The sequence below is a fragment of the Xiphias gladius genome, chromosome 11 (assembly GCF_016859285.1).
Source record: "Xiphias gladius isolate SHS-SW01 ecotype Sanya breed wild chromosome 11, ASM1685928v1, whole genome shotgun sequence".
NCBI lineage: Eukaryota > Metazoa > Chordata > Actinopteri > Istiophoriformes > Xiphiidae > Xiphias > Xiphias gladius.
The window spans coordinates 19,010,652-19,038,057 of NC_053410.1; the positions used below are offsets into that span (position 1 = coordinate 19,010,652).

General features: G+C 41.2%; 3 protein-coding genes across 10 annotated transcripts in view; 2 read left to right on the forward strand and 1 right to left on the reverse strand.

Annotated features, from left to right (window-relative positions):
* Positions 1-21: 21 nt before the first annotated feature.
* Positions 22-19,466, reverse strand: heatr5b (HEAT repeat containing 5B). Of its 5 annotated transcripts, none has more exons than XM_040138903.1 (36): positions 19,314-19,464; positions 18,613-18,777; positions 18,317-18,528; positions 17,636-17,744; positions 17,312-17,461; positions 16,528-16,699; positions 16,292-16,449; positions 15,952-16,201; positions 13,275-13,430; positions 12,708-12,958; positions 12,453-12,564; positions 12,209-12,361; positions 12,019-12,118; positions 11,712-11,821; positions 11,463-11,626; positions 11,080-11,255; positions 10,783-10,888; positions 10,484-10,674; positions 10,054-10,213; positions 9,584-9,773; positions 9,164-9,333; positions 8,926-9,073; positions 8,646-8,825; positions 8,229-8,483; positions 7,215-7,396; positions 7,029-7,097; positions 6,006-6,185; positions 5,665-5,905; positions 5,023-5,259; positions 4,662-4,789; positions 3,325-3,469; positions 2,811-3,083; positions 2,189-2,413; positions 1,940-2,091; positions 1,586-1,799; positions 22-1,320 (listed from the first exon to the last, which is right to left on the reverse strand). In XM_040138903.1, the coding sequence occupies exons 1-36, from the start codon at positions 19,419-19,421 to the stop codon at positions 1,013-1,015; spliced, it is 6,300 nt and encodes a 2,099-aa protein (XP_039994837.1). In that variant the 5' UTR covers positions 19,422-19,464; the 3' UTR covers positions 22-1,012. The 5 variants fall into 5 exon arrangements, with proteins under 5 accessions (XP_039994837.1, XP_039994836.1, XP_039994834.1 ...); XM_040138902.1 differs by having other exon boundaries at positions 15,907-16,201; XM_040138900.1 differs by having other exon boundaries at positions 8,926-9,333; positions 15,907-16,201; positions 19,314-19,466.
* A 53-nt stretch (positions 19,467-19,519) lies between these two features.
* On the forward strand, positions 19,520-21,537 carry gpatch11 (G patch domain containing 11). The gene is made up of 8 exons (XM_040138906.1): positions 19,520-19,719; positions 19,901-20,127; positions 20,214-20,255; positions 20,363-20,483; positions 20,569-20,659; positions 20,828-20,932; positions 21,294-21,375; positions 21,463-21,537. Exons 1-8 carry the CDS (start codon positions 19,670-19,672, stop codon positions 21,516-21,518), a joined length of 774 nt encoding a protein of 257 aa, XP_039994840.1. The 5' UTR covers positions 19,520-19,669; the 3' UTR covers positions 21,519-21,537.
* A 1,159-nt stretch (positions 21,538-22,696) lies between these two features.
* Positions 22,697-27,406, forward strand: part of eif2ak2 (eukaryotic translation initiation factor 2-alpha kinase 2) — a 10,468-nt gene continuing 5,758 nt past the window's right edge. For 3 of the 4 annotated variants that reach the window (XM_040139927.1, XM_040139929.1, XM_040139930.1), the window contains exons 1-13: positions 22,698-22,967; positions 23,978-24,104; positions 24,226-24,380; positions 24,469-24,592; positions 24,771-24,844; positions 24,937-25,086; positions 25,218-25,350; positions 26,230-26,297; positions 26,383-26,473; positions 26,933-26,964; positions 27,043-27,085; positions 27,182-27,258; positions 27,380-27,406. The exon at positions 27,380-27,406 is cut by the window's right edge and continues 93 nt beyond it. In XM_040139927.1, coding sequence (XP_039995861.1) covers positions 22,861-22,967; positions 23,978-24,104; positions 24,226-24,380; positions 24,469-24,592; positions 24,771-24,844; positions 24,937-25,086; positions 25,218-25,350; positions 26,230-26,297; positions 26,383-26,473; positions 26,933-26,964; positions 27,043-27,085; positions 27,182-27,258; positions 27,380-27,406 — 1,208 coding nt within the window. In that variant the 5' untranslated portion in view covers positions 22,698-22,860. Of the gene's footprint in view, positions 22,968-23,977; positions 24,105-24,225; positions 24,381-24,468; positions 24,593-24,770; positions 24,845-24,936; positions 25,087-25,217; positions 25,351-26,229; positions 26,298-26,382; positions 26,474-26,932; positions 26,965-27,042; positions 27,086-27,181; positions 27,259-27,379 lie in introns of all 4 variants that reach the window. The other variant, XM_040139928.1, reaches the window with a different exon arrangement.

A 27,406-nucleotide genomic window follows, 5' to 3' on the forward strand; every position in this document is an offset into this window, starting at 1 on the left:
CAATTCTAGGCAACAGCAGAGTGAGGTCAAAGCAACTTTATTCACATTTCAAAGAAATGAGAGCAGATTATTACATAGGGCCATTTCGACAAGTCTGCCAATTTCTGATGGCAGCTGATGCTCGGTTATTATGTAACTATTACAAATATCTATGGATCAAGGAAATCAACAATCTGTATGATATGCAGAACATACATTCAATGATGTAGTATTCCCCCACTTATGAGCAGACCAATAAACGGTCTCTGTGAGAATGGCAATTTCTACCTAAAAACAATTTGAAAGCCTGATGATTTTAATAATCTATGGGTTCTAATAAAATCTCATCTTGGGCACAAAATGATGATCAAAACTAATTTCTCAGCTGTGTTTTAAAGAATGTGGTCGAATGTTTACAACATAATTTAAGAGCAAATGACCTTTTCAAAAAAAGAAAAAAAAAAGAAAAAAAGAAATACCCGTTAGTAACAATCAGAAGACCCCAGTGCCATATACTAAACAAGCTCCATTAAAGAAACACGCATGACTGGAATATAACAACTGCCATGCTCATGGTGATGTCAAATCAAAAAGAGAAAAATGGCAGTGAACAGTAAACATCAACTCAGAGAGAGGGATGATTACTGGACAAAAAGAACAAGATCAGGAAAAAAAAAAGAACCTACTGGAAAAATAAGAATGTATATTGTGTCCCTTTATATATGTGCATCAAGTCCAGAAATGATACATTCAAATGATCAAAATTTTCTACAGATTTTAAAGTGAGGTTTTTTTTTTTAATAGTTAACATTCAAAGGCTTTTTAATCATATTTACATCACTGCCTTCTTGACTTCAACTTCAAGAGTTCCCATTCATTAAAAACAGAGATGAGATGTAGAATAAATAAATACATTTAAGAAACTTTCGTTGTTACAGACATGACATGTGGTACTCTTGACAGAAAACACAACAAACCAAAAAATACAACATTAAATTAGGCTGTGAGAGTGTACAGTGCATTTTTGGAGTGCTCAGAAGAAGCTTGTCTTGAGTTTGATGGTTGGTGCAGCTTGCACAGTTGGCTGAGCTTGCCTGGCTGCAGCTTTGGCTTTGCTGCTGGCCTGGTTGGCTCGTATAGCAGATTCCAGACGGGTTTTAAGCTCAGGTGCTGCACCAATTACTATCTTGAAGGCGGCTGGATAGAGGGGGCCAATCCTCATTAAGTTCTGAAGGGCAAAATCATGCAGGCCTTTGGAGACTTGGGGCGCAGAGGAGATGGCATTTTCATCCAAAAGGTAGGAGACGAGAGTGGGTACAAGAAGAGCAAGCAACTGCACTCCTATTAAACACATTAAAAACCATTAAAGATTAAAAAAGTTGCATAATAAATATAATTAGACCTGAAAACGTTAATCGATGAGTTGATCAACAGAACGGCAACTATTTTGACAATCAAATAAACATTCACTATTGTTCTGATCTTTGACAGCCCACATCCAAAGGCACTAAGCAGCATACTTTAAGAGACCTACTTTAATAGAGCGCAACACTTTAATGGAACAAATATAATTCTTCAGTGGTCCTTTAGGCAGAGGCATACTTACGGTTCTGCTCTTCAACCATGCCAACCAGACTCTCCAGGACCCTGATGCCCTCCTGCACAGCCTGCAGCTCAGCAGCAGTTCCTGGCCGACTGCGCTCTACTGCCTTCAGCTTCTCCACCATGAGTGGAGCCAGAGCGTGGATGTACGGGGTAGACAGGGCACGGCTGGAGTGCTGAAACACTGACAACAGCAGCTGGTAACACCGGGCCTGAACCTTGGGCAAAATGAATGGAATCATTCACTTACATTGGCCACACACTTTTGGAAAGTCTAACAGACCTTTTGTTTAGACAATTTAAGATGTGTCCAACTTGAGATTCTCAGTCTCTCTCATTTGTATACACAGGTGCTTACCCCTGGATCGTAAGAGTTCAGGCCGTTTCGGAAGCGGTCCATGCAGCCCTTCTGCAGGACTGTCACTCCTACAAGTTCATTACTGGCAGACAGCAGGAAGAGTGTTATCGCCGTCAACATAGTGACCTCATCCATGTCAGGCCTGGACTCATCTATAGAAATACACAAACACGCAATCATATTTCTTTTTCTTGTCTTCTCCACAGAAAGGCCAGAGGTGACTGCATATATCAGCATGCACTTGCTTACCTGGCTGTGAGTACTCCAGCACAGATGCCAGGCTGCTCCTCAAGAGGCCGGTCCACTGTGTCTGCATGCTCTCCACCCGGGCCAGTGGGGAGGTGATGATGGTCTTGATGCCCTGCAGGGCAGCTGACACAGGCACAGGCAACGAGTTGTCGGACGTCTTAACTGCAGTTTCCCTCAGTACCCCGGTGATTAGGAAGAGCACCGTAGGTAGGATAGTCATGCTTCCTGTAAAAGGGAGGGGGGGGCAAAAAACTGTGAGAAATCATTTCACAGTGAACACCACATTGTTATGCTAATAATATTCATACTAACACACTTAATAATATTCACAATCTCAGACAAATGCATATCGCAGTTTATATTACCATCTGAGCATTGAAGGGACAAAGAAACCACAGCAGAACTAGGCTTTTTAGTGGGTTTAAGAGTATAATTTATCATTGGCGCACACAAATCTGAACAGTGCAGAACAGGAAGGTGAATTGCTCTAAAAATGATCAAAGCTGGGTCAGACTTGGTATCAATATGTACTGTGGTGAAAAGGGGATATGCTTTTGTATGTGTATGTGGTGCATATTTTGCATGGTGTGAGTGTGTTGTTGCAGTTTGCCTTGGGCCTCACCAGCAGGAGAGCAGAGCGAGGGCAGTTCTGCCAAGATTGAAACTGTGTTTGCCACCAGGCGTGCACTTTCTTCGGGTAGTCGCTGAGGCCTGAGTGGCACATGACTGGGTGACTCCTTCACACGTGTATTAAGCTGTGGTAAGTGGCGGACCAGGATGAACACGAGCAGCTCCATTGCTGCAAACACTAGAGACTTGCCAGGGACGAGCTCCCCTGTGTCTCCTCCTTCCCCTAGACTGGGCTGAGAGTCTTTCTCACCTTCCTCCTCTTTGCCTGAGCAAAATAACAGTGACCTAGCTCACTCAAAAAGCCACGTAACTGAAACAACTTAAATATGAATAAAAAACTTAACTAACTTAATATTGATATTAACGCTCTTTTGTTAAGTCATCTTTTAGATGAAGCAAAAACAGCACAGTGAGAATGTGTTTTCAGAATCTGAAAGTATTAAAGTGTAATGTAATGTAATAATAATAATAATAATAATAATATAAAGAATGTCTAAGTTGCTGACCCTTGCTGGTCTTCTGTCGCTGCAGCTGGTCCTGTGCAGCCCTGATGGTCTCCTGTACCACAGCAGTGACCTGGAGCTGGACAGCAGGAGGGTCCCGGGTCAACAGCAGCCTGTGGAGCACGTTCAGGAGCTCCACTGCCAACAGCTACAACACAAATAACAATTACCGTAACACCACGGTGAAACACTGGCAATGTGAACACTGATATTTAGAGAGGGAATCGATTTAACTTCTGCAGTGTAATGCCTGAAACAACATCTGTTATGGCTCATTGCTAACAGCTCCGCAGGCAGTTGTTAGTACGTGGCCAAGTTTTATATGGAGACACGGAAGGCAGGCGGGCATAACCTCTGGATCGAAGTTTCAATTCCAGTAAAAACATCTTCAAATAACTTTCATACTGTATGTTAAAAGAATTTCAAGTACCATTTTTTCCTATTCAAAGTACAGAAAAGCTTCACTGATATATAAATTAGGTTAAAAGAAAGAGAGATCCCCACCTTCCCATGCACACACACATCATGCGTATGTGCTGTGACAGGAGACTCTAATGATAGTGTGGCAGCGGCAGACAGACACATAATGTGTCCCAGTTGAGGAGCTGGGTCCTCTGAAGTCCACGTCATAGGGCCGACAAGGACTGTCCCATTTCAAAGGCTTCGCCAAATGCAGCCGAGAAATGCAACCTTCGTTTTTCGGAATTTGTAGGAAAAAAACTACGTGTATCCTTTGAAGCCCTCAGTATCCCATTATCCCTTGTATGGCGGTCAGTTATTTAATGGAGCAATGTCAAAGTCAGTAAATATCACGCGATCATGTCTTGTTTGCCAGATATTTGCACTGGGGTAGAGATCAGTCACTGGTAAATATATCACTTGAACCATACCAATGAATTAACTACTGCAAGGCGTAAACAACAGAGGCCATGCATACAATCTACTGTTTCTTACTTGATATTTTGTAAAAGTATATCTGCAATCAGTAATGCCATCCGACTGGAACTTGTGCTCTTTTAGTTGAGGTTTTAATTTTGGTTTATGCAGTGCTTGAACTTCAGTCAACCTACGAAAGTAATACCATTTTTTAAATGCAAACTGAAACAGAGTTTTCCAAAATCCCAATAAGCAAGTATAAATTGTGTTTCCTAAAATACAAATACAAATTGTAAAACAGAGCTTTAATATTTTTACATACATTTTATTTAAAATTGTATACTAAATGTATAATGTAGTATCAATTTTTAAACAAAATTCAGATTCTAAAATAGCAGTATGTTATATTGTCATATCTCACTTCCTTACATCTTTAATCCCTACACTCTGACTTTTGTCTTTACCTGGTCCTCTGCGATATGGATCTTAGCACAAGGAGATTCTAGCAGAGTGCACAGCGCCTGCAGGCAAGACATCACATGTTCAATGGGCTCCTCTGGCCGGGGGAAGCAAAGAAACTCTATACTGACACCTGAGAGACAAAACGGAAAAATGCATTTAGGGTGTCTTCATGCTATTTTCTTTTTTTGCTCTCATCCACTACCACCCTTTCACTGTTGGCAGTTGCAAGGTGGATACAAGGGTTTAAGGTAAACACAAAGCAGTTCCTTTATGTTTGTTTTAAGTGTGAGTATATGAGGTGCTCCTCCTGAGCACAGCAACATCCATCTCTAAACCACAGATGATGGCTGTGTCTGTCTTTACCCAACATTAGATGCATCCTGTCTTTGACTGACTCCTCAAGGGTCTTTGTGGCGGAGGGGGCTCCTTGAGGGAGGGCAGGGGCCTTGGAGGGAGCTGATGGGACCTCTTCTTTCTCCTCAGCAGCTCCAAACCCGGTGCTGCTCAGCCAAAGGGCCACAGCATGCAGGACAGGGGCCCAGGAGCTGCGGTAGTGGAGCCTTGCTGTGTCTATAGTCTCAGGAGTATAAAACGCTCCACCTGAACACAGACACACAATAGTAGGTAAATACTTTTACAGTAAATTACTTTTCAATTTAATTTGAATTTCGTAATGATATGTACATCTAATCTAAATGTCTAATTGACAGTACTCTAGGAGATGTTTTTGTTGACATTTTTTTTCTTTTTTCTTTTTTTTCAAAAAACTGTCCAAATCACATTGAAGGTTTTTTGGTAATGTCTGGAGTAGTTCTCTGGAAAATATAATCTTGACTTTTATAGGAGCAAAAATAGAGCAAAGAACTCAAAAACTACTGCTTGATATGAGCTACATCTCAGAACATTATGTAATGTAAACGTGTCCTTGCAGTGGAAAATATCTCCTTTAAAATGAAACATTTCTAGATTATATTAGTATTTGGGAGGCAAAACTCTGTATTGTACCATCAGGGGGCAGCTGACTGGAGAACTCAGCAGGCAGAGTGAGCAGAGCGTAGTCCCGCAGCATGGCCAGCCACAGGCGGCTCAGCGAGGGCAGCTCTGGCTGCACCAATGTGATGAGACTGTCGGGTGGAAGCACGTCGGCGCCCAGATCCTCCTCATCCTCATCGTCGTCTCCGCTTCTGACTGGCTTGGCAGGTTTAGACTCGGCCTCTTTCTTGATCTTCATCGCCACCACATACACCTGAGAAAGAAAGCCAGTGTGTATAGACAGATTTATTATGTACATCACTTGCAGTGTAACAATTATCCGACAGTGCTCTCATCAGGGTTTTCAGCCTGACCTCAGCCCACGCCTTCAGCACAGCCAGTTTCTCCATCGTGGTTGCACTCTCACTGTACAGCTGACTGGATGAACCCTTTCCAGCCTGCACCTTGTCCAGCGATGACACGAGCAGGTTGTGGACTCGCCGCAGGTCATTGAGGTCACTGACTACGCCACTACCAATCCACGTACTACACACCTGTAGTCACATAGAAGGGTCAAGGTAATACATGGTATAACTAATTGACTTGTATACCTTTTAGTGATTACTTCTCTTCCAACTCTTGAGAAAAATTAAAAACCCATGTTACATAACAGAGTGCTCAAGGTTGATTAGCCATCATACACGCCATTAAAGGTGGTGGGGGTGTCCAGGAACAGTTATTAATAATTAGTATTTATATGTTAGGGCTGCACAAGTGGAATAGAAATTTATAAGATTACATCTTAACTTGATGATACAAGGTGTTTAAAAGTAAATGTGATGATGGATATTTATTTTGTTTTTTATGTTGCTTTGAGTTAATCATTCTGTTGAGAAAAGAGAAACCCTGAGATCAAGCTTTTGGCCTTCAGAAAGACCAGAAATAGTTTCAACGGCCACAAACTCTCAGCCAGGGACAAAAAGAGAGTAAGGTTTTTAACAATACTGCTGACAGGCAAGTTTGTTATTTTCCCCTGTCACTCATTCTTTACATGAGTCAAATAAGTCAAAGAGTATTGAGGCAGAAAATCTGACATTGCTGGGTTCTAAGGGGACGATGACTCACTGAGCAGTGGTAATTAACTGCTATTGCAGTCACATTGCTACAAAGGCCTCTAACATCATCAAAACATATGGATACATGCAAGGACAGCTGTTCAGTAGCATGAATGTTACAGCACAAACTGAGCTAGTTGCTAGGTGCTAATGTCCTCTCTGCATCTCTGTAGTCCACACCTCAGACAGCGTTGTGAAGTATTTTCAGTGAACACCACAGGAGAAAGAGAAATGTAAACTAATTCAGTTGGTAAAATTTTCTTCTAAATGTTTTTTTCTTACCTGGCATGCCTTAGCTGTTATGTCAGACGGTGTATCAGGCGAAAATGCGGGTCTGAGGGCAGCTCCGACCTAAATGCATACATGATTGGCAAGAGTTCACTTCTTAAGGTTGTTTCACGTTCACCGTGTCACTATCAATTTAGGAATCATGTGCCATAATGCAATTTGATGTGTTTTTTGACTCACATTAGCCTGGTATTGTTCCAGGATAACGTGCCCTGGGAACTCAGGCTCTGGTACGGATGCAAACTTTTTAATGATGTCCTCCAGGGCCTGGAGGCCAGCCATCCTCAGCTGGTTACTGTGGTCTGTTGCTGCCATGAAGGCCATGCGGATGAGGTCAGACAAATGGAGCACCAACAGATCTCCTGGATGGGGGGGGAAACCACAAGTATCATGTGAAGAATAGAGATGCACATCAGTCATTGTGAGGACTGTGACCTCACTGAGCAGCCGCAATAACCAGTCGGAAAATTGAATTTATGACAGATTTCTCTTCATTTCAACATTTGCCAGTCACTGTTTAATATTTGCTCTAGTAATCCTTAGAAGGTACAATTATTGCCGCCTCAGAGGTCTCCGTGTTTGCCTTATAACACTTTCCACTTAGTGAGAATGAACTGAAGATTAAATACAGACATGCACCTCAAATCAGTTTTCAGTGTGTACTTACAGTTATTCAAAAGAAATCGGATATCGACCCTGGGCTGAGATTTAATTGAGTTTTAGGTGAAGTGCACCTTTCAAGAGATTAGTTGGATACACCAACCTGCAGTCCAACCATCCACTCAATCCCAGTCACTAAATTTGTCTTAGGTGCTTCCAGGGCTGCAAAATCATTACACTGTGCTCTTACTGTCTAGCCAGTAAAATGCTCCCTTATTTCCAAGGAGCTTATATTAATACTGGCTCTATTACCTGTCAGAGTTTAAAAAAAAAAAAAAAAAAACAACCCTCCCTTTTTGCTTACTCATCTCTAGCTTGGTTCTATCTTTACATTAAACCACATGAATACGCTTATTCAGCAGGTGTCACTAGAACTGCCTGGAGTTTGCAAAAAAATAACTACTCTATAAACTCAACCCAAAAAATACATTCTATTTAATTGGACTGACAAAAGATCACAGGGGGCATAAATCAATAACAAATGCTTTCAGTGAACTCTGAGCTACTCTGTTTTGGCAGCATGGTGAATGGTACCTTTGGGGTTCTTGGCTTGTGCACAGCGGGCAGCTGCCAGGTCGAAGTGCACTTTGTCTGCATTCTCACACAGCAGGATGATGCGGCACAAGCAATCGGCGGCAAACACCCGCGTCACCCAGCGCGGAGCCACAGAGGGCTTGGATTTGTCGTCTTCGCCCAGGCCTGTGAACATGGTGTCATCGTCCATCTCGTCTTTTTTCTCTGAGTCTTCCTCATCCTTTTCCACCTCGAATGCAACGGCTCCTCCTACATCTGAAAGAGGAGAGGGACTATGGTTGGATGGGCTATAAAAATAAACTTTACTTGACTTATCTTCTCCCACTGCTGTGTGACACTCTGTTTTCTGTTCCAACCTTAATTTCCTAAGAGAGAGAAAATGGTAATGTGTAATATTTTGTTGTTTTGTAGATTTACCTGTAGTTGCTGCCAGGACATCCTTGCAAAGTTTCAGCCAATGAGAAAGCTTTTCCACAGCAAGAGACGATAGCATGTGCCCCAGTGTGTCATGGATATCAGAACAAAGCTTCCTGTCTGTCTCCCGATCCAGCATGCCAAAAAGAACACCCTCCAGACCAGTCTCTGTAATGTTCAGATCTGAACCAGGGACAAAGTCAACAATGAAAGAGTCACAATGTCTCTTTGAGGTATAATAACTAAAAAGAAGGCTCTTGTCAGGTTCACGATTCGTACTCACTGATTGTAGTGTTGTCTTTGCTGTCTCCTGCTCTCCTCGCCAGGCTCATAGCATACTCACAGACCTCTGCAGCCTCTCTCTGGGCGAGCTGTCTCAGGCAGGCCACGGCAGCACGACGCAGCAATAGGTGAGAGCTACATAGATGCACCTGCAGGGTTCCCATAGCACAGTAGGAAATTATGATTAGGATTAAGACAAACGCTAGTACCATACTTATAGTCTGAAACATATCTCTTACACAGAGACAGGGCACCAGGCTTGACAGGTTGACATGGCGTGGAGCGAACATGTGCAGCTGCTGCAGACATGAGATGGCAGCTGCCTGCACAAGGGAGTCCGAGTGGTCCTGCATTATGGCACAACCAACCAGGCAGGACGAGCGAATGGTGGAGATAGTGGCTCCATTTCCTAGCAATGCCAACGACACAAATTAGGAAGAGAGACAAAAAGAAACAGCATTTATAATCAGTTAGAGGATACACAGTACATCTCTAAGTCTGCTTCAGTGTCCTGTGGTGGGTTAACATTTATTACACTGCCATCTGCTGGCCGGGAAAGGGTAAATTATATTTACATGGCTTTTAAAGAAATTAGAGTCCAATGAGAAAATCACAGTGATACAACGGAGGTTTGTGATGTTTTTTTTTGCCACAGTTACCCTGTAATTCGGGTCCCACAGTGGTGATGAGAGCTCCCAGGCAGCGGCCCAAACACTGGTGCACCTCTGTGTGAGATGGGGGCACAGTGAGGAGCAGGGTGAGCACCAGGGACAGGGTGGGCTCCACGTAGCCTCTGTACATGGGACCACTGGAGTCCACGATCAGGGCCAGAGAGTGCAGAGCCCATGTCTGACAAAAAAAAAAAAAAAAAAAAAGTGTAGACAAGATCTGAATTAGTAATGTGTAAAGCATGAATGATGAAACAAAGCTTGATGTTTTTTTTAAATTATGCTTAGAAATGAAATACAATATGAAAAACAACATCCAAGTTAAACAAACTATAATCCAGTTTAGACAGAAGAAGCTAGGGGACAAAAAAATCATTCAAACCATTCCAACTTTCCTATTTTTATTAAACCATGAGTGAATTCTAATATAAAGTATATTTTTCCTGAGTAATTCACCGTACCTGGACCTCGTGAGAGGACCCATCCTGTGCCAGAGCCAATAGGATGCTGACACTGGTCTTTAAGTGCTGGCCTGAGCCAATTCCTCCAACATATCGATGCAAACAGCCGAGAGCCAGTGAATGGCCTGTCCTTGAAACTACATCACGTGCCGACTTCAGTCTGGAAATAGAGGAGGGGGGAGAGATATGAGTCATATGATTAAAGCCAAGGACAGGTAGTTCAAGATAGATGAGTAACAACCAATAACTTATACTACTATCCTCCTGAAAACATCTTTGACCTCCAATAAAAAAGTTTTTTGTCTGTAACTGACTATAATAAGGGTGAGTTAACCAAATCTCCCTTGATCTTAACAGGAGAAATAACAGTAAAAAACACAGCCTAAAGGAAAATTAAAAAGCACAGCCAATGCAAATATAAAATGCCTACTTGTCAAAGCTGGTCTGTGCCATTCTGGCGATGAAGGTAGCCTCTCCCACCACCTGAGCCATCCTGCCCAGGGCCTCTCCAGCAGCACAGCGCAGGATGGGGTTAGGATTGTCCAAAGCTCCCATCACCAGGGCCAGGGCCGACTTACGAACCTCCTCTGGACCCAGACTACTCTTGTTCTCGGCCAAACCCTTCAGTCAGGCAGAAAGAAAGTCAAATTATTTCTCATTGTATATATTAACTGAATAATTAAAACGTGATATTCCTGTATTCAGAGGGTATAAAGCAAGTTTTCTTACCTTGAGGGCACTAAGCACTGCAGTAAAGATGTTTAGTTGGACTGCCTGCTGTCGAACACCTTTAGCCTGCTTTATACACTCTGCAAAGTGGTCTAGCATCTGCAGCCTGAATCATATAAAAAGTCAGGGAGAATTTAATAAAACCAAGCATGCCCCAAAGATTCATAGTGAAGCAGTGAATATAAAAAAAACAATAAACCTAAGAACAAACATATCACAACAAGATAATGCAAAATGTGGACATGTTGCAAATATAAATATAAAACTACTTTTTAAAATTTCGACTAAACATCTCACCTGTGTTTGAAGGAGACATGCGGGAAAACCACACCAAACAGAGCCACAGAAGCATCAATGACAGATACACCCAAAGGGAGAGGCCCTGGGATGGCCTCACCTACAGGGACACGCAGGTAGATGGAGGAGGGATCGTGTTCCAGAGCTCCGCTGCCAGACGCACTGTTGGGCTGCAGCTGTTTAGGAACAATAATGCAGTAATATTAACACCAACAGCACAGACCAAACATTGTATAGTGGCCAAGAAATCAGATAGTAATAGTGGAGTTCGTTACTGTTAACCAATTAACGCAAGATAATCAGGATTTCTGTCCAAATATCCTTTGTAGAAACACAACCACACACAAAAATAAATCTACATTTATTTAGAGATTTTTACTAACTTGATCCTCAATGGATTTGTGGTCAGTCTCCTGTAGCCAGGAGCCCATGAGCACACTGTCGTCATAGTGACAGAGAGAGCGCAGCAAAGAGGTAGTGGTGTTAGCCGAGTTGTCTGTCAAAGTGAACTCAGCCACCAGCTCCCTCAGGAGGGCATTGAAACTACCTACACAAGAAGATTACAGAGTTTAAAGGACCTCCTATAAATGCTCTCATCTTCTGTGAAGAAAATGTGGAGGTTTCTTTGGTACCTTCATAGGTCTTCGGAGGCAATAGAGCCAGGATATCGTACAACCTGAGCCTCACCATCGCTGCACTTGCTTTCAGATGAGCACCATGGACCTTAATGATGGCAGGGACACTGACAAAGGATGAAAACACAACAATCATTAGATACATAATCAGAAAACAATGAAAGAAAAGCAGATAATAGTTATCACATATGACAAAATGATTGAACTGTGTGTACGAAAATCCTGAATCCTGGAACAAAGACAAAAAAATACCTCAGTTTTTATATCTTCAACAGGCAATCACGATTAAAAGCATCACACTCACTGAGACATCATGGTCATGGCACATTCAATGGGAGTCATCAGTCTACGGATCACATCTTCTGTGAGCAGCTCGGGACAGTGGGCCACAAAGCTACGCATGGCTACAGACGAAAGGAACAGGAGACTGGATCAGAATTGTGTCTGCTGACATTACGGAGCGTGTGAAGGTAAACGGGAGGGCGTTTCTTTACCGCACAGCGCTCCAGCTCGGCCCTCCAGGGTGACCTGCCAGGTGAAGGAGTCTCCTCTCGCCTTTTCTGCCTCCAGCTCCTTCTGCGAGCGAGGAAACACATTCCTCCACAGCAGCAACATCTTGGGGAGGTGATAGCGTACAAGGGCGGGACCTGGGCAAAAACACAGTGCAATGACCAAGTTGATTGTTAGAGGGAGACAGTATTGCTAAGCCAAGAGATAAGCAATGTCTAGGAGACTCACCCAGAGTCATGAGGGCCCCTAATAGAAGCCATCCAGCCTGTGTGCGCTGCAGGGACAGTCGACTATTCTGAGCAGCTGTCCGCAGGAGATCTTCAGCTATACTCACAACTAACTACAGGAAAAGAACACAGGGAAGTGGTTACTGGCTGGTACAGAAGGTCAATCAGGGCGAAGATCTAACTCACAGAAACAAAAGAGAAGGAATCCATAAGAGTGAGTCAGTGATTTATCTGTGTATCATTGGCGGCTACACACCTTGCCCTTGGAATGGGGGATACCCAGTGGGCACTGGTGTACGCCTCCCAGCAGAGCAGCCATCGCAAAGCTGTAGCCGCTCACAGCTTCGGGTGAACTCTTCAGGTTGTTGATTCTCTCTGCGCAGCGGTCCAGCAGTGGGGTCAGCTGATAGGGCAGGGCCACGGCAACACACCGCAGACACCAGGCTGCCGCCAAACGAGCTGCCATGCTTGGGTGCAGCAGCACTGAAGTCACAGTCTCAAGAAGTCCTGGGGAAAAGAGCAATGATCAATTCAGTCTAAATTCATTCTTTCTGACTGGAGATTCCAACTTCTGTGATTCACATCAAGAGTAATGTGCAGTACTTCACATATTTCAGTTAGTAACAGCGGTGGATGTAAGATTTACATGTTAAAACAAATTACCAAAGTTACGGGAGATGGTGGCTAACGTCATTCACATTGGCTAAATAAGCGAGTTTTCACTCACATTTAGGAGCATTATCATCTGTGTAAACCCAGCTTGTGTTACAGAAGCTTGAGAGCGCGGAAACACATGTCCTATTTAATATTTTAACGGTCTCACCTATAGAAGGCTCCTGGATGAGTGGTGAGGCTGTGGCACTCAAGCTCTGAACTAGACTGCCCAGTTCTTTCAATGCACACACCATAACATGCTGACTGGCAGAGACGTCAGCTGCCCCTGCCTTGTTCTCTCCACTGATGTCATTCACAACTGCCTCTGTCAGAACGTGGCAGAAAAAGAGAAACGAACAAGAATAAAATGTCAGAATAAAACGCAGCTGAACAAGGTCAAAAGTCCTGGCAACAATGTGCTGCTAAGTTATTGTTTTCCAAGTCCTTACTAAACTTCACACATTGAAAATATAATGATGTCACTTCATTCAAAATTCAGATTGTGTGCAGCATTGATGGGTAAGACGGCCAGCAATCAATAGCTACTTAGACTGATATTTTCTCTGAAACATGGGACCAATTCCCTGGCACTATTAAATGAGTATACTGTAGCTTGTAATTACGTAACTGACTGACCACATTAGGCCATGCATTGCTGTCACACATCCTCAATCTGAAAAGTTGTGCAACCAAAGAACTACTACTTCAAAATACAGAAGAGGACACTGCTATACACTACGGGTCAGAAGTTTTAATACACCCCCATTTTTTAGCTGTTAAATTTACATAATTCATTGTCTCAGCGTTTCTGAAATTAAATCATAGGACAAACAAACAACTGAAGATTTTAAAAACAAGGAATCGTGGAATCTTCTTGTTGAACTAAATTTAAGCAAAATTTTTGAATCATTCAGCAGCCGGACACACTCGTTGCCGTTCTTTTCTACAATGGAAAAAATTGCTCAGAAAGTTTGTCCCAGTACTGTTGGAAAGGTTCCCACAAATGTGTTGCATTTGTAGGTTGGTTTGCTTTCACCCTCTGTCCAGTTCATCTCAATCCATGTCTGTGAGGTTTAAGTCTGGAGGCCGGGCTGCTCTTCCATCATTTGAAGCCACCATCTAGTTCTTTTCTTCTAATGGTTTGGGTCATTATGTTGGATGAACCCCTGATCAACCAGTCTGTCTTCCTTTGTTACTTGCCTTTTCCTCTCCATTCTGATACCAATACACACAACTACTTCCTGCAGCACAGTGTTGTCCTGATAATGCATCAGAGTGTGTAGTAACACAGTTTGTTCCCACACTGCCTTTGTACAGAACGAGGGTTTATAAGTAATCAACAAAAGTTAGGGAACCTGTAGGAACTTTTTGCTTAACTTTCAAAGCTTAATTTACTGCCATTGCTGCAGGAAAGATACAAGTTAACCAATTTCTTAATCCCTGAAAAAGGCCTGTTTTCTATTAAATTTACATGATTTTTCTGTTTTTGGTGACCTAAACTTTTTTCTTTTTTTTTTTTTTTACCTTGGGCAGTTCACCGCTTACCTTTGTACCATTTAAGGTCATTCACTGGACTTGAAATGCTTAAAGTTCAACAAAAACTAGAAAAATAGGTTGTTGTAAAACTTTTGACCAGTAGTGTATATGCCAAAAACTCAGAGCTCTGAGTATTTTTAAACACAAAAAATGTACAAAGGTTAATTAAAATGCTGGTAAATCTGTCTGATTTATCAAGGCATTATTAGGAACAGAAATCCTCAGAGCTCTAATTAGGCAACTGTCAAGACAGAAAAAAGTGGACTAAATGACTTTAGGAAGAGATTGAAAGCTGCTTCTTGAACTGTGGCAGTCATGTTTTTTTTTTCCCCCACACAACTTGGGATACAGGAAACCGACTGTTGCATACAGAGGGGAACAAACACTAGGACGTCCCACTTCCACCATGGCTCCAGGAAAACATTTTCCAAGTCACTTTTAGCACAGACATTTCTCATTTCAAGAAGTCTCACAGATCCAGCTGGTTGCAAAAGCTACAAGCAGCAAGTATAGAGTAAACGATGAAGTTCCCAGGACCACGTCTTGAGAGACACCAACATTCAACATCTTTTTCAAATTCTGTCTAATAAGAACAAAAGAATGTAGGGTTGACATAACTTACAATAGTTTAAAGGTTGCAAAGCAAATCAGAGTAAGAATCATCCCCTTTGAATGAGATAAAGGTGATTATAAAATGATTGATGTGTTGTTGTAGAGCAGAAAAAATATAATTAAAATAAAGAAAACAAAATGATGGACAAATATAAGGAGTATATATTATTTTTTGTTGCTGTGAGGGGGAATGGCTTCTTCCTACTATGTGTCTGTGAATTTAGTGGCACATGCAGATTTCTGCCAGTGTCAGCCACTTGTCAGCAGTCAGAAAGAGTTATGTTATCGGCTCCTTAGTGATTGTTATGCAGTAACAGAATAAGAAATCACAGGCAAACAGCCATGAGGGCTATGCAATAATGCAAGCATGAGTAACTCAAATGCTGAGCTGGCAATGGATAATGTTACTGACATTATGATGATGCCTGTGGTTAAAAAGAGATGTGAAGAATGATCCATGAGGAGTGATCCAAAAGAAGCAAGAGCAGAAAGCAAGAAAGGAAGCATAAAATATAGGCAAAGCCATCTCCACACACAACACAAGACAGAAAAGAAAACCCATCTCCACATACAGCACAAGCGCAAACCATGCAAGAATTTTAGAAACTGACTGAAGGGGGAAATAAAAGCGATAATAATGGATGAGTACTTACTCTGCAGTGCTCTGAACCGTGACATTTCCCCCCCATCCTCCTTACCCACAGCCCTCATTTGCTTGCTGATGGCTTGGCAGATTTCTTTGCCGGCTGCAATTTGTGCTTTCTCTCCAAGTAAGCCCCCCAGGGTGGCGCGAAGCATGAAGGAGACACAGCGACGTGAGTACACAGCCTCAACGTGTGTCTGCGTGGCCCGCGGGTGAGACACCAGGTCCAAAACATGGGACAGGAATGTGGCGAAGTTGCGCTCCAGCCACTGACCACCAAGTGTAGTCACAAATACAACGTAGGCCTGAGGAGGATGAAGAAAGATTCAATGAAGTGTTTGAATCAGGCAATGCGTGCTCAGATTCTCGTTCTCATTTTTAAGAACTCAGCTCACCTGTGTGACGCCCACCCGCACCTCCCTGCTGACAGAGCCTCCCCCCTTTAACATTTCCCCTCCGCTCTTCAGGAAGCCAGATCCACCACGCAGAAATCCAGTGGCCATTAGCTCCAGCACCTCCTCCAGAGTGGCCCGCTTCACATTCTGACGCATCACTGAGGAAAAAAGAATTGAGATCATGACGAACATGAAGTCAGCTGAACATAAACTACACAATTATCTCTTTAACCTACCAGCTGCTTGTTTGGGCATCAAAGCAGTAGCCATGACTGTCCCCAGCAGTTTGGCCACCGCTACTCGAACACCATAGTTGGATCCCTCCAGGGCCTTGAAACACAACGTGGCCATGTTCTCCAGTTCTGTGGTCCACATGAATACCGCCTCATTCTGTAGCTCCAACAGGCACTGATCAGGCGAGAAGAATAAAGATGGAGTCTAGTTAGTAACATTTATATTATCTATGTACAAGGAATATCTATTGTGTTTTGTATTTCAATGCTGTGCAACCAACTGCCCTTAATATACAGGCCACACAACTTGCACCATATATAGTATAATTGGTGTCATGTTTTCTAAACAGGAAATGGTCTCGGTCAGCATAAATTACATTGCACCAACATATAAGTCAATGGTATTTTTGTGCTCCTAATGTCACGGCTAGTTATCTCCAAAAGGGATAATCCCTAAAGGTTCCCTAAACAATGACCACAAGAAATCTTTATGATGGGAGCACAAAGTGCAGTCTTGGATATTGCTGGAGGATCTCCCAAAAGGGCATCAACAAGTTAAGAACATGAAAGACACTAATTTTTGGAGCAAAATTTGATTTTGGGAGAAAAGGTCTGAAAATCATACTATATGGTGTCAGTTCTAGGCTTTGTAAGAATCCTCCACAAGTGCAAGGAACCTTCACAAACATTCATCAGGATTGGACATAATAATGACCACACCTACTAAATCTAACATACTTTTGTTCAATCCTTTACAGCTCCATTTAAACGTTTATCTGAGACCAACCTTTGCTACCACACAGCGCACGGCCATGGACCTGTCTGTGAGTAGGGAGCGGGCATTCTTGTAGATATCTCTGTGACATGAAGCTGCAGCCCCACCTAGCCCACTGAGCACCTTCTGCAGGCTGAGGAGGATCTCTCCTCTGCCTTGGGACTAGATCAACAAAGCAAAGGTGAAAATGAGAGGATTAAAATAGATGTCACAACAGTTTCTGAATAGTATATCCCTTTGGTTATCCATTACTGTTCCTATACTCCAATATACAATTAGAGCTAATACATTTCTGCTAAAAAAGACAATGGAATTTTGCGCTCTTAAAAGTCTTACCTCTGCACTCTTTAATGCCTTCAAAAGATTATTAATTGTGTCTGGAAAGGAGCTTCCCAGCATTCTGCCCATCTTCTCATAAAAAGCTCCAACACATGCCACTGCAGCACTGTAAGAAAAGTTAGTGTACGCATTAGGATGACCACAGATCACTTCAAATTATTCGATAAGCAATACAATGAAATACTCAGATGAGAACTCTGAATCAATCATCTGCATCACGAGTTAGATTTAACCTCAAAGCTTTAAACGCATTATCGTCTATGATAAAACACTTCATAGGCAACACAGTGGCTTAGTAGTTAGCAAGGAGGTTCTGACACCCATGTGTACCCCATATCCCCTCATAGTCTTCCTGTGTCTGAATAAAAACAAGCATGAATGATGGATAAAAGCCTGCAGGACACCATTGCCACTGCTTCAACCACTGAAACACGGCATAGTATTTGCTCGTGTACACTTAATCCCCCCTTTTAAACATGAAAGGTCATTCTGCAGATTAACATTTGGATTAACTGCTGATACCCTTGAAGGTGGGCCTACAGTATATGCCTGAAACTGTGAATGCAGTGCTGAACAGTGAGATTAAACACAAATGTGTAATCTCAAATATGCACAGTGACTTTATTTTTAAAAATGGCCAATGTAAAGACACACTGCTGTAATTATATGGGATCTTACAGTTTTGTTGGCAGGTATGCAGGTGTGTCATCTTTGCTTTTGATGATGTCATTGCATTTATCCAGAGTCTGGAAAACTGTGAAGGTGTCACCGATGCTGTAGAGGGTGGCGAGGTTTTTGGCCAGCAGTTTCCTTGTTGGTGGTCCAGGAGCACTGCTGATCAGCCCTGTCAGCTGTTCCACCAGCTTCTTCTGCTTCTCCTTCACATCCACCTGCCAGTCAAACACAAAATAAAGTGACAAACTGCTTCTAATGAAACCCACTCAGAAAAATGAGGCGAAAATCGGAACTGTCACCTTATTTGCAGCCACAAGAACTTTATCCAAGAAGCGGAGCCATTCAAAGATGAAGACAGGCCTCTTTGCTTCAGTGATCTGGGCCAAGGCATCTTCATTGAGCAGCAGACTGTGAGCCAGCTCCATGGCGAGGACCTTTTGACACAGTGCTGTGCACCCTCGCCTCTGCAATGTTAAATTAGGGGATATGACTTGTCAGTTCATGTCTCTAATATTCGCCCCTTCATCCAACCAGATTAGTTATCACCTAGAAATCAATATAACGGCACTTGAGTTCATAAGATTTGTGGACATTAACCGTCTTTGCAATGATTTTATATATTTTTTTTTTTTTCCAGAGACAAAAGTAACTTACAGTAGTTACAGTAGCCGTCACTGGTTGAGACGCTATTAAAACCGTGCTTAAATGTCGTGTAAAATGTAAAATGGCAAAACTGAAATGTTTAATGACCAGTAATGTCAATACTTCGGTGTTCTCTGTTGACAGCTGTCTCTCTCCAGCTGTTGATAGGCGAGCTAGTTAGCAACCTAAGCTAGCTAGTTCCTACGAGGAACAAGCTAAACTCCGGCTACATACGCTCACCCAAAGTGAGCGACAACTATCTATCGTCATATTTGAAGACATTCAAATGTTCAAAAACAGCTCTGTAACAACACCTTCCTGAAAGTCTGGACATACGTAACAGAACTGTTCATCGTACCTGTGTTTCGACAACCCAGGATGAATGACGACGAGTATCGGCGGTGTCGCAATAAAGTATGTCCGATGTGAAACCAATGCAATAATATCCAGAAAATGCAGCTTCCATATAACAAACAAAAACTGTGTTACATTATGTGTAACCTTTTTTTCCAGTTGTCCCTGCGCACTCACCTACATACACACCTTCTCTGAATTATTTTCCGGAACTCCAGACTTGCTGTGCAGCTTGTAGCTACTCGGACTGTAACTTTTAGCGAACCAAACATCAGGAAGGCAAATAATGCCCAGTCGGATAGCTAAATAGTAGCTAGAGCTGTTGTTCACTACAATTTTGCCACTTTTTGCGCGGACATAATGTCTGATGAGGAAGAAGACTATATGTCGGATGCTTTTCTCAGTAAAATGTAAGTGTTTTGTGTGTCTCATGTTCTGGATTAAAACCAGGGGGTGCCGAAATTGTTGCACTGGGAACCACGATGGAGATTATTGTCCTGTGGTGTCAGCTGTGAAAATATAGAAGTTTGCAGTCATTGCTTTCAGAATAACTATCACCGTTTTCTTTCTCAATGTTCCTCTATCTATCAGACAAGATGTGAAACCAGGGGTCAACATGGTGAGGCGGGTAAAAGAGGCAATAAAGAGGGAGACGCAGCAAAATGAGAAGAACATTAAGAACCGTCAGAAAACCTACAAGGAGCAGGAGAAGGAAAGTCGAGAAGCAGCTTTACAGAGCTCCATCAGCAATGAGAACAAGGGATTTGCGCTTCTGCAGAAAATGGGTTACAAAGCTGGTCAAGGCCTCGGGAAGGAGGGTAAGTGTCTGCTTTACTGATTTGTCTTATTTTTAATTTTTTGCATTTCTTGCGTATATTAATGTTTATCTGTGTGACTGCTTCAGGAGCTGGGAGGGTTGATCCAATTCCTCTAAACATCAAAACCGGTGGGCAATAATTTTTTTTTTTTTTTTTTAAATTTAAAGTGTGTCTCATAACAGCATGCAATCCAACCAATGTCTGACAATGTACTTTTCTTTGTATGCTGAATCAGACAGAGGTGGCATTGGAATGGAGGAGGTGAAGAAAAGAAAAGCTGAGGAGGAACTTGAACATTATCGACATAAAGTGCGAGCCAAACAACAGAATGAGAGCAAAAATCTGGAAGATTTCAGGTGAAGTTTGCAGCTGTCTGCGAGATGCACTATGCCGAATGTATTATAGTCTGTGTGTGTGTAATCTCAGACTTTTTCATTCCAGGTCAAGAGTAAGAACAGAGAGAGAGGAGCGTAAGATTGAAGGAGATCTCAGGAGGAGCCAGCGAGCCTGTGAGCAGCTTGACAATCAGAAGGTTGGAAGAATTATGACTGTATACACAGGCTCAGCGGGACATCACAGTGCTCTGCCATGAGAGTTATCAAAAATGTGGCAGGAAAATGACCATGGATTAATACAGAAACAATATCACAGAGGAGAGATCTAGATCTTGGTTTTTCTGTAAATTCTCTGTTCATTTCAGGGCATCACTGTCCCCAGAGAAGACTGGTACTGGCCAAAAGAAGACGCTGATGATGAGGAAGATAGTCAGGAGGAGGAGAAGGAAGAAGAGATTGTGGAATTAACTGTTAGTATTCAGTTTAGTTTGTTTTCAATTATATAATGTATTTCTCTCGTACTATTATTATTATTATTATTATTATTATTATTAGTAGTAGTAGTAGTAGTAGTAGTAGTAGTAGTAGTAGTAGTATTATTGAACCAATAACACATTGGCAAGTATGTCATCATTTAAGTATTTAATGTCATTTACATTTGTTAGATATGAATTTGAAATTATTTTGGGGCAGAGACTTGTTGCCAACCGTTGTATCACAGTGCATAATTGCAAACATAGTATAGTACAACATAGTATTTACAGTAGGAGTCAGGGATGATTAATCCAGTATAATATTAAAATATATTTGATATGTGCCTCTCTGTTACAGTCCTTTGACAAACTGCACATTTTGACATCCTATTTGAGAGGAATCCATTTTTACTGCATATGGTGTGGAACCACCTATAATGGTAAGAGTGATGACAACATGGCTGTAGTTTTATTGTTGTATTATTGCCTTTGCTGATATATATTTTCGTTTTTTATCTTTTTTACAGACGAAGAGGACTTATGCTCTAACTGTCCTGGGGATACAGCAGCAGACCATGATTGAACTTGATAATAAAAAAAAATATATATATATATGTGCAGTAGTTCCTAGTGAAAACACAGGTACAAATTTTTGACCCTAGAAACATTATGTTGGTAAGTGAGTGCAGACAGCATTTTGCAACGTGAAACGGGCTAATCAGACTTGGCTATAATAAACAGGCGAGGCAATAAAGTGATCAGAATTGGAGGAAGATTTATTTATCATCCCGTTGGAATCTGCTGTTTGTCTCTTTAAGAACATCACTGTTTATGCTATTTGTGAGTGGTTGTCTTAAATTTTTTTTTAAATTTAGAAATCCTGTGGGAAATTCATGATACCTTTTGTAATATTTATATTTTGAAAAGATTAACTGTTTTCATTAGATGTTTCACAATTTACCTTATGTACTGTTTTATGTTATAAATGTATAATAAAATAAATTACTTTGGGTTTGAATTACTTAACAGAACACAAGATGCCATTATACCTCCTAACTCCAACGTAGTTGTGAGTTTAGATGAGTCTTAAAATTATTATTGTTACTATTTCAATATCCTCTGGTCTCACCACTGGATTTCAATGCCAATGTGATATTCTGTATGTAATAAGAGCACTGCACCAGTGGTTGCCTTTTTGCTAGTTTGAAAGATTCTAACTCACATTAGACAACACCTAAAATTGTGAGCTTCTTTCATTTGTGTCTCTCAAGTACTGAAACATGATACAAGGATTTTCTATCATATGTATCGTATTTTTAATTTAATTGGCAGTTCAGCTCCCACGAGGCTTACTTGTAGGCGCGGTCATTAAGCTTCTTGGGATCTGTAGTTGTTTAATGCTAGCAAGCAAAATATACGTTTTAAGAACAGGTTCGCACATGTTTTATTAGAGCTACAAAATTTTAAAGCAACCAGCAAAACAAAAAGAAACTTCAAGAAGACGTTAGTTAAAATATAAATATCCACCGAACTAATTATTGAAAGATTATGTAACATTAATACCGGGTTAATTAACCGCTACTAGCCAAAAGAGACACATCTAGCTAATATTATAAAAACACTTTCCCACAACTTTACCATACGCTTTTCCCAGTGTTACATTTTATCCATTTTGACATTCATGTTTATTTAACCAGTTTTGAAAATTTCTCACATCATTTGAAGGCATCGCGTTAATGTGACGTTTACCGAGAAAACGAAACTTTACCGTGGTCGATGACCAAATCGAAACTGGGCCCAGCCTTACGAAGACATGGAGGATGAGTGAGATGAAAACGGAAAAGATGCGTTATTCTAAGATTTGCACTTTGTCCACTGTTCTTTATGTAATCTGATTTGCCATTACGACCGTTCGGTAGTTTATAATGGCAACGGAGAACTGCGTAGCTAAACTAAACGAGTATGTACAGAGAACACGCTCGTCGCTGAGATATGAGGACGTCGGATCTGTCGGCCCTGATCACATCAAAACGTGAGTTTGATCAGTTGTTTGCTGGGATTCACGACCTTTCAACACGTTCGTGCATGATCGTAATACTGGAAGAGATCGGGGACTTGAATTGGACAGATCCCTACTGAATGGAAGGACAGTGTCTTTCCTATTTAGATAGACCACTTTCCTATTCACTCGAATGGGAAAATAGCAATCGGTTGTTTTGTTTTTTTTAAGAAATATTAGAAAATAGTTGTATTCTATATGTTGCTTTCATGCCATTCAGTTTCCCCAGGCATGTTTATCCCATAGTCCTTGTCGGTGTGTTGTTTCCACGAATCAACGTCCTTGGTCAACTATTACCACATTTAAACAACACGTGCAATTGATGGAAGACTAACTTAACATTATATTCCTTCTATATTCCTTCCTTTATTATCATCTGCACATTGAAACCCCCTGTGGAAAGAGAAACAATAGGAAAATGTTGAGGCCATGGTGTGAGTGTGACACCTCTTCAAAAAAAGGCTGTAATAGACGCAAGGGTGATGGACATCAATATTCTTTGAGCATTGACGGAGAGTTTTAAAACCGATACCCAACTCAGGTATCATATTGATACCAGTAGTGAAAATTTTTCTGATGATAACCAGCTCTGGTGCTGGCGTGGAAATTAATTTAACAGTAATACACATATTACATTAGATTACAGTTACTCATTTGGGAGACGCTGTTATCCAAAGCGACTGGCAAGTGAAGGACAACACTAAAGCCTCAGTACAGTAGGGAACCTTGAAGTTAGTACTAAGTACTACATGTCACAGTATTGTTCACATATAATAAAATTAGTTACTTTATACCAGCATTCTAACCTCTCTAGTTTACTAATGAGTGCCTAAGGGGGTCCAGCACTATGTCAAGTTAATAACTTCACCTTTGGGAATATTAATCAAGTGTGCAGATTCATGTCTTTGTAATGCAATCGTCCATCACACCACGTTCTAGCATTGTACTGACCTTTTAACACAGGTCTCATAATTTCTCCTCAGATTTACCGTAAGAGCAGTCTTGAATGGCAAGGTGTATCCTGATGGCGTGGGGAAGAACAAGAAGGAAGCCAAACAGAACGCGGCGAAAAATACCCTGAGAGGCCTGTTTGAAGAACCAGCTGATTGTGTAAGTGTAATATACCGCTTAATTCTCCTGCTGGGTGTGTCAATTTTTTGTATCCCAATTACAGAAGACAAACTCACGTTGCACGTCTCCTTGTCTCCTATGTTTGTTGTTTTCTCGACAGACAGAAAATTCACCAGAAGCTTCCGCAGCACCAGTTCAACAGACAAGTACGAGTAACATCAACTATATATGTTGGCTCAATGAATATAGTCACAAGAGTAGGCTGCTTACAAGGGCTGTGGAGTCAACGAGACTGGGACCAAATAATGCAACTCTGTGAGTCTCCACAATGTATCTTGATTCATTTTTAGTTGCTTAGTCACTATTTAAAAATTCATTAAATAAAATGTTTGTGTAATATCAGATGTTGTAGCTATGTTGTTGGTGATAAGGAGTACCCAGCTGGCTATGGGAAAACAAAGAGGGAAGCCAAGGAGGAGGCAGCAAAGCTTGTATATCATGAGATATGTGGCAGTAAAACTGCAGAGGTAAGTATTAACACACACCAGTTTGTCCTGGCCTGATTAAAGTGCAGAGGGAAGGAAGAAATTGAAATGCCTGTCAATAGTTGTAATACTGTCATGAATGTTCAAGTAGCTTTTTAAAATGTTGGCCACACTCCAATCATTGAATCAAAATAGAATTATACTTTTTTTCGTTTTTAAGACTGGAGATGAGAAATACAGTGGCACATCAAGTCAGCAAAAGGAGGAATCAAACCAAAATGTGTCAGAGATCTGGTGAGAAAAACAGTGGCAATGTTTTGTTTCATTTTGATTCTGTTTTTGTTCTTCACGTTCTAATTAGTGTCTGATTTGTCTTGGTATTGCAGTGATAAGATAAAAGGCTTGGATGTAAATACTGAAGGTGGAAGCTTTACAGAGACAAATTTCATAGGAATTGTCAACCACTACTGTCAGAAAACAAAGCGCTCCCATACATTCATCGAAGAGAGGAGATGTGGCCCCCCTCATAACCCTCAGTGAGTTCAGACTGAAGCTCTGTAACTTGAGTAGACACTACAGACACTTTATGCCAACTCTTGATTGATGTTCAGTTGTAAAAAATAAATGTCAACACAATGATCAAAACTATTCTTTAAACCCAACACAGATTTTTCTACAAATTAGTGATCGACAACAAGGAATACCCTGTGGGTGAGGGTAAGAGCGTCAAGGAAGCCAAACAAAATGCAGCTCAGCTGGCCTGGTCTGCTCTTCAGGAACAGTCCGATTGGGACAGCAAGGTATTTGATTTTTTATGTTGTTTTATTGTGATAAATTATGGTTTTTAATATGCCACCCAGTAGATTCTTAACAAGCTCATTTCATGTTACTCCAAAGGCATCAGTTCCCTGCTCCACTAAACCATAACCTCTACCACTTACTAGTATTTCTCTTTTTTTCTTTTTTCTTGAACCACCTCGTCAAATCAAAATATTCTTACAATTTGAGTCGCATTCTGTACATCAGCATAGTTATTGCAATCTGGTGAAGCGACAACACTTCAAGCTTTACGGCAACTTTTACTTTTACACTCAGTGTAACAATATCATTTAAACCACTCACTGTTTGAACCAAGGTGGGCATGACCATGACTCCCCATGCTGTCTGTTGTAACTGTCATTTTGCATACGACACTTACCATAGTTTTACAATGCAGGTGTTGATCATAACGACCCTGAGGGGCCAAGGGTGCAGCAAGATTCGATCCACGGAATCCAGTATTTTATTGTGCATTTCTAATAACAATTAAAAATTAGGCAACATTCGAATTAACGACATTTTTATATTATGATTTAAAAGATATCAGAAGAATTTAATGTCACCGATGAAATGTTACCATACAGTGAGAGAAATGATGGCCAGAACCTTTGTAGAAAACTTAAAGAGGCAGTTCCTGGCTGTAGTCATACAGTGGTGGCCGCTGATTACCAGGCCAGGTTCTTTTAAACATCTGTGGTTTAACATCATACAAAGTGAAAATGGTTCCCCTTAAGTTAAATATAACATTAATGCTACGCTGATTATCATTACACAAATGTTGCATCCCATGCCAGAGACCATCAATTACTATAAAACAATGTATAATGTGTAACGGCCAGAAACTTTGTTTGTGCTTTCAGGTAACTTTCTGGTCAGCCGTGTCTGATGGGGGTTCGCCAGCCAACCTGCCCACACTACCACGCACAGCGTAAGGCACTGACTGAGGAGTACAACAGATGGTAAAGCTTAATGTTGAGAATATTCTGCTAACACGTCTTACTGTATCCTCCAAGGGAGACCTGCAAGGCACAGTCAAAAAGTATGCCGACATCTACAAGTGAATCAGTTGTTTTCACCAATTCACCGACTCTTCCCAAGGATAAGGTCTGTTACTTCCTGTGTAAACCTCTAATACTGTCATGGTTCATCATGTTCCTCACTTTGTAATGCTCAGGCTATTGCTGAAGTAATATCAAAATGCTTCAATTCACTTTTTAATTTAAATCAGCTTTACTTAACTGGCCTTGATTATTCCAGTGCCAGAAAGTGATTAATAGATTGCCAGAATACTAATCCCCGAGGGTTACACATGGATTTGTTGAGAGCAGACAAGGAAGCGATAGTGTTAAAAGACTAAGAGTGTATCAGTTATTTCAGCCATGTTACTGTAGTTCTCAGGACACCTCTTAATTAAATCGCATTTTTTTTGCATTGCACTCTAAGCTCTTTTAGATTATTGAGGAGGACGACACTGTGCCTCTGTCCCTTATTTAATGGATTCTGAATGCACCTATGTTTAAATACTGTACAACTGACTACATTTTCCTACTTTCCATTACAAAGTTTCAAAGTCCTGATGTGAAGCCCAAGATAAGGTAAGCTGTCCACTGTAAAGCTGCAGTACCCCTTTTACCTGACATTATTGCTCATTATAACTTTTTCTGTCTCGTTAGGCTTGCAGCAAATTTCCAAAACACCCGCATAAACAGCAAAGAGGTAAAGTAAGAAGATACTAATTATGCCAGTTTATTTTGTTGGGTTTTGTTTAACATTTTAATCTCTTATATCGTGACTTCATTTTTATTCATTAAGGAGATTTTCAATTTCAATGGAAAGCATACAGGAAATAGTCTGAGTAAGAAAACAACAACCCAGTCAGAATCCTCAAGGTATGGAAAATTAAAACATTAAATTACTTTTTTAGCTTTTAGTTTGTGTGCTGTCTATTTATATACAGTCAGAAATATGATTTTCCCCTTTTTGCCTCAACAATACTTGTGTTTATCTCAGATTTACATCAGAATTTGACTCGATTGA

Excerpts from the sequence above, each read along its gene's own strand:
- heatr5b (XM_040138900.1), bottom strand. The coding sequence starts at position 19,421 with ATGGAAGCTGCATTTTCTGGATATTATTGCATTGGTTTCACATCGGAC. Across the intron at positions 12,959-13,274 it reads CATCCAGGAGCCTTCTATAG|GACTTCTTGAGACTGTGACT; the intron begins GTGAGACCGTTA and ends TCTTTTCCCCAG. Across the intron at positions 10,675-10,782 it reads CAGTGCTTAGTGCCCTCAAG|GGTTTGGCCGAGAACAAGAG; the intron begins GTAAGAAAACTT and ends GCCTGACTGAAG.
- gpatch11 (XM_040138906.1), top strand. The coding sequence starts at position 19,670 with ATGTCTGATGAGGAAGAAGACTATATGTCGGATGCTTTTCTCAGTAAA. Across the intron at positions 20,128-20,213 it reads TCAAGGCCTCGGGAAGGAGG|GAGCTGGGAGGGTTGATCCA; the intron begins GTAAGTGTCTGC and ends TGACTGCTTCAG. Across the intron at positions 20,933-21,293 it reads AAGAGATTGTGGAATTAACT|TCCTTTGACAAACTGCACAT; the intron begins GTTAGTATTCAG and ends TCTCTGTTACAG.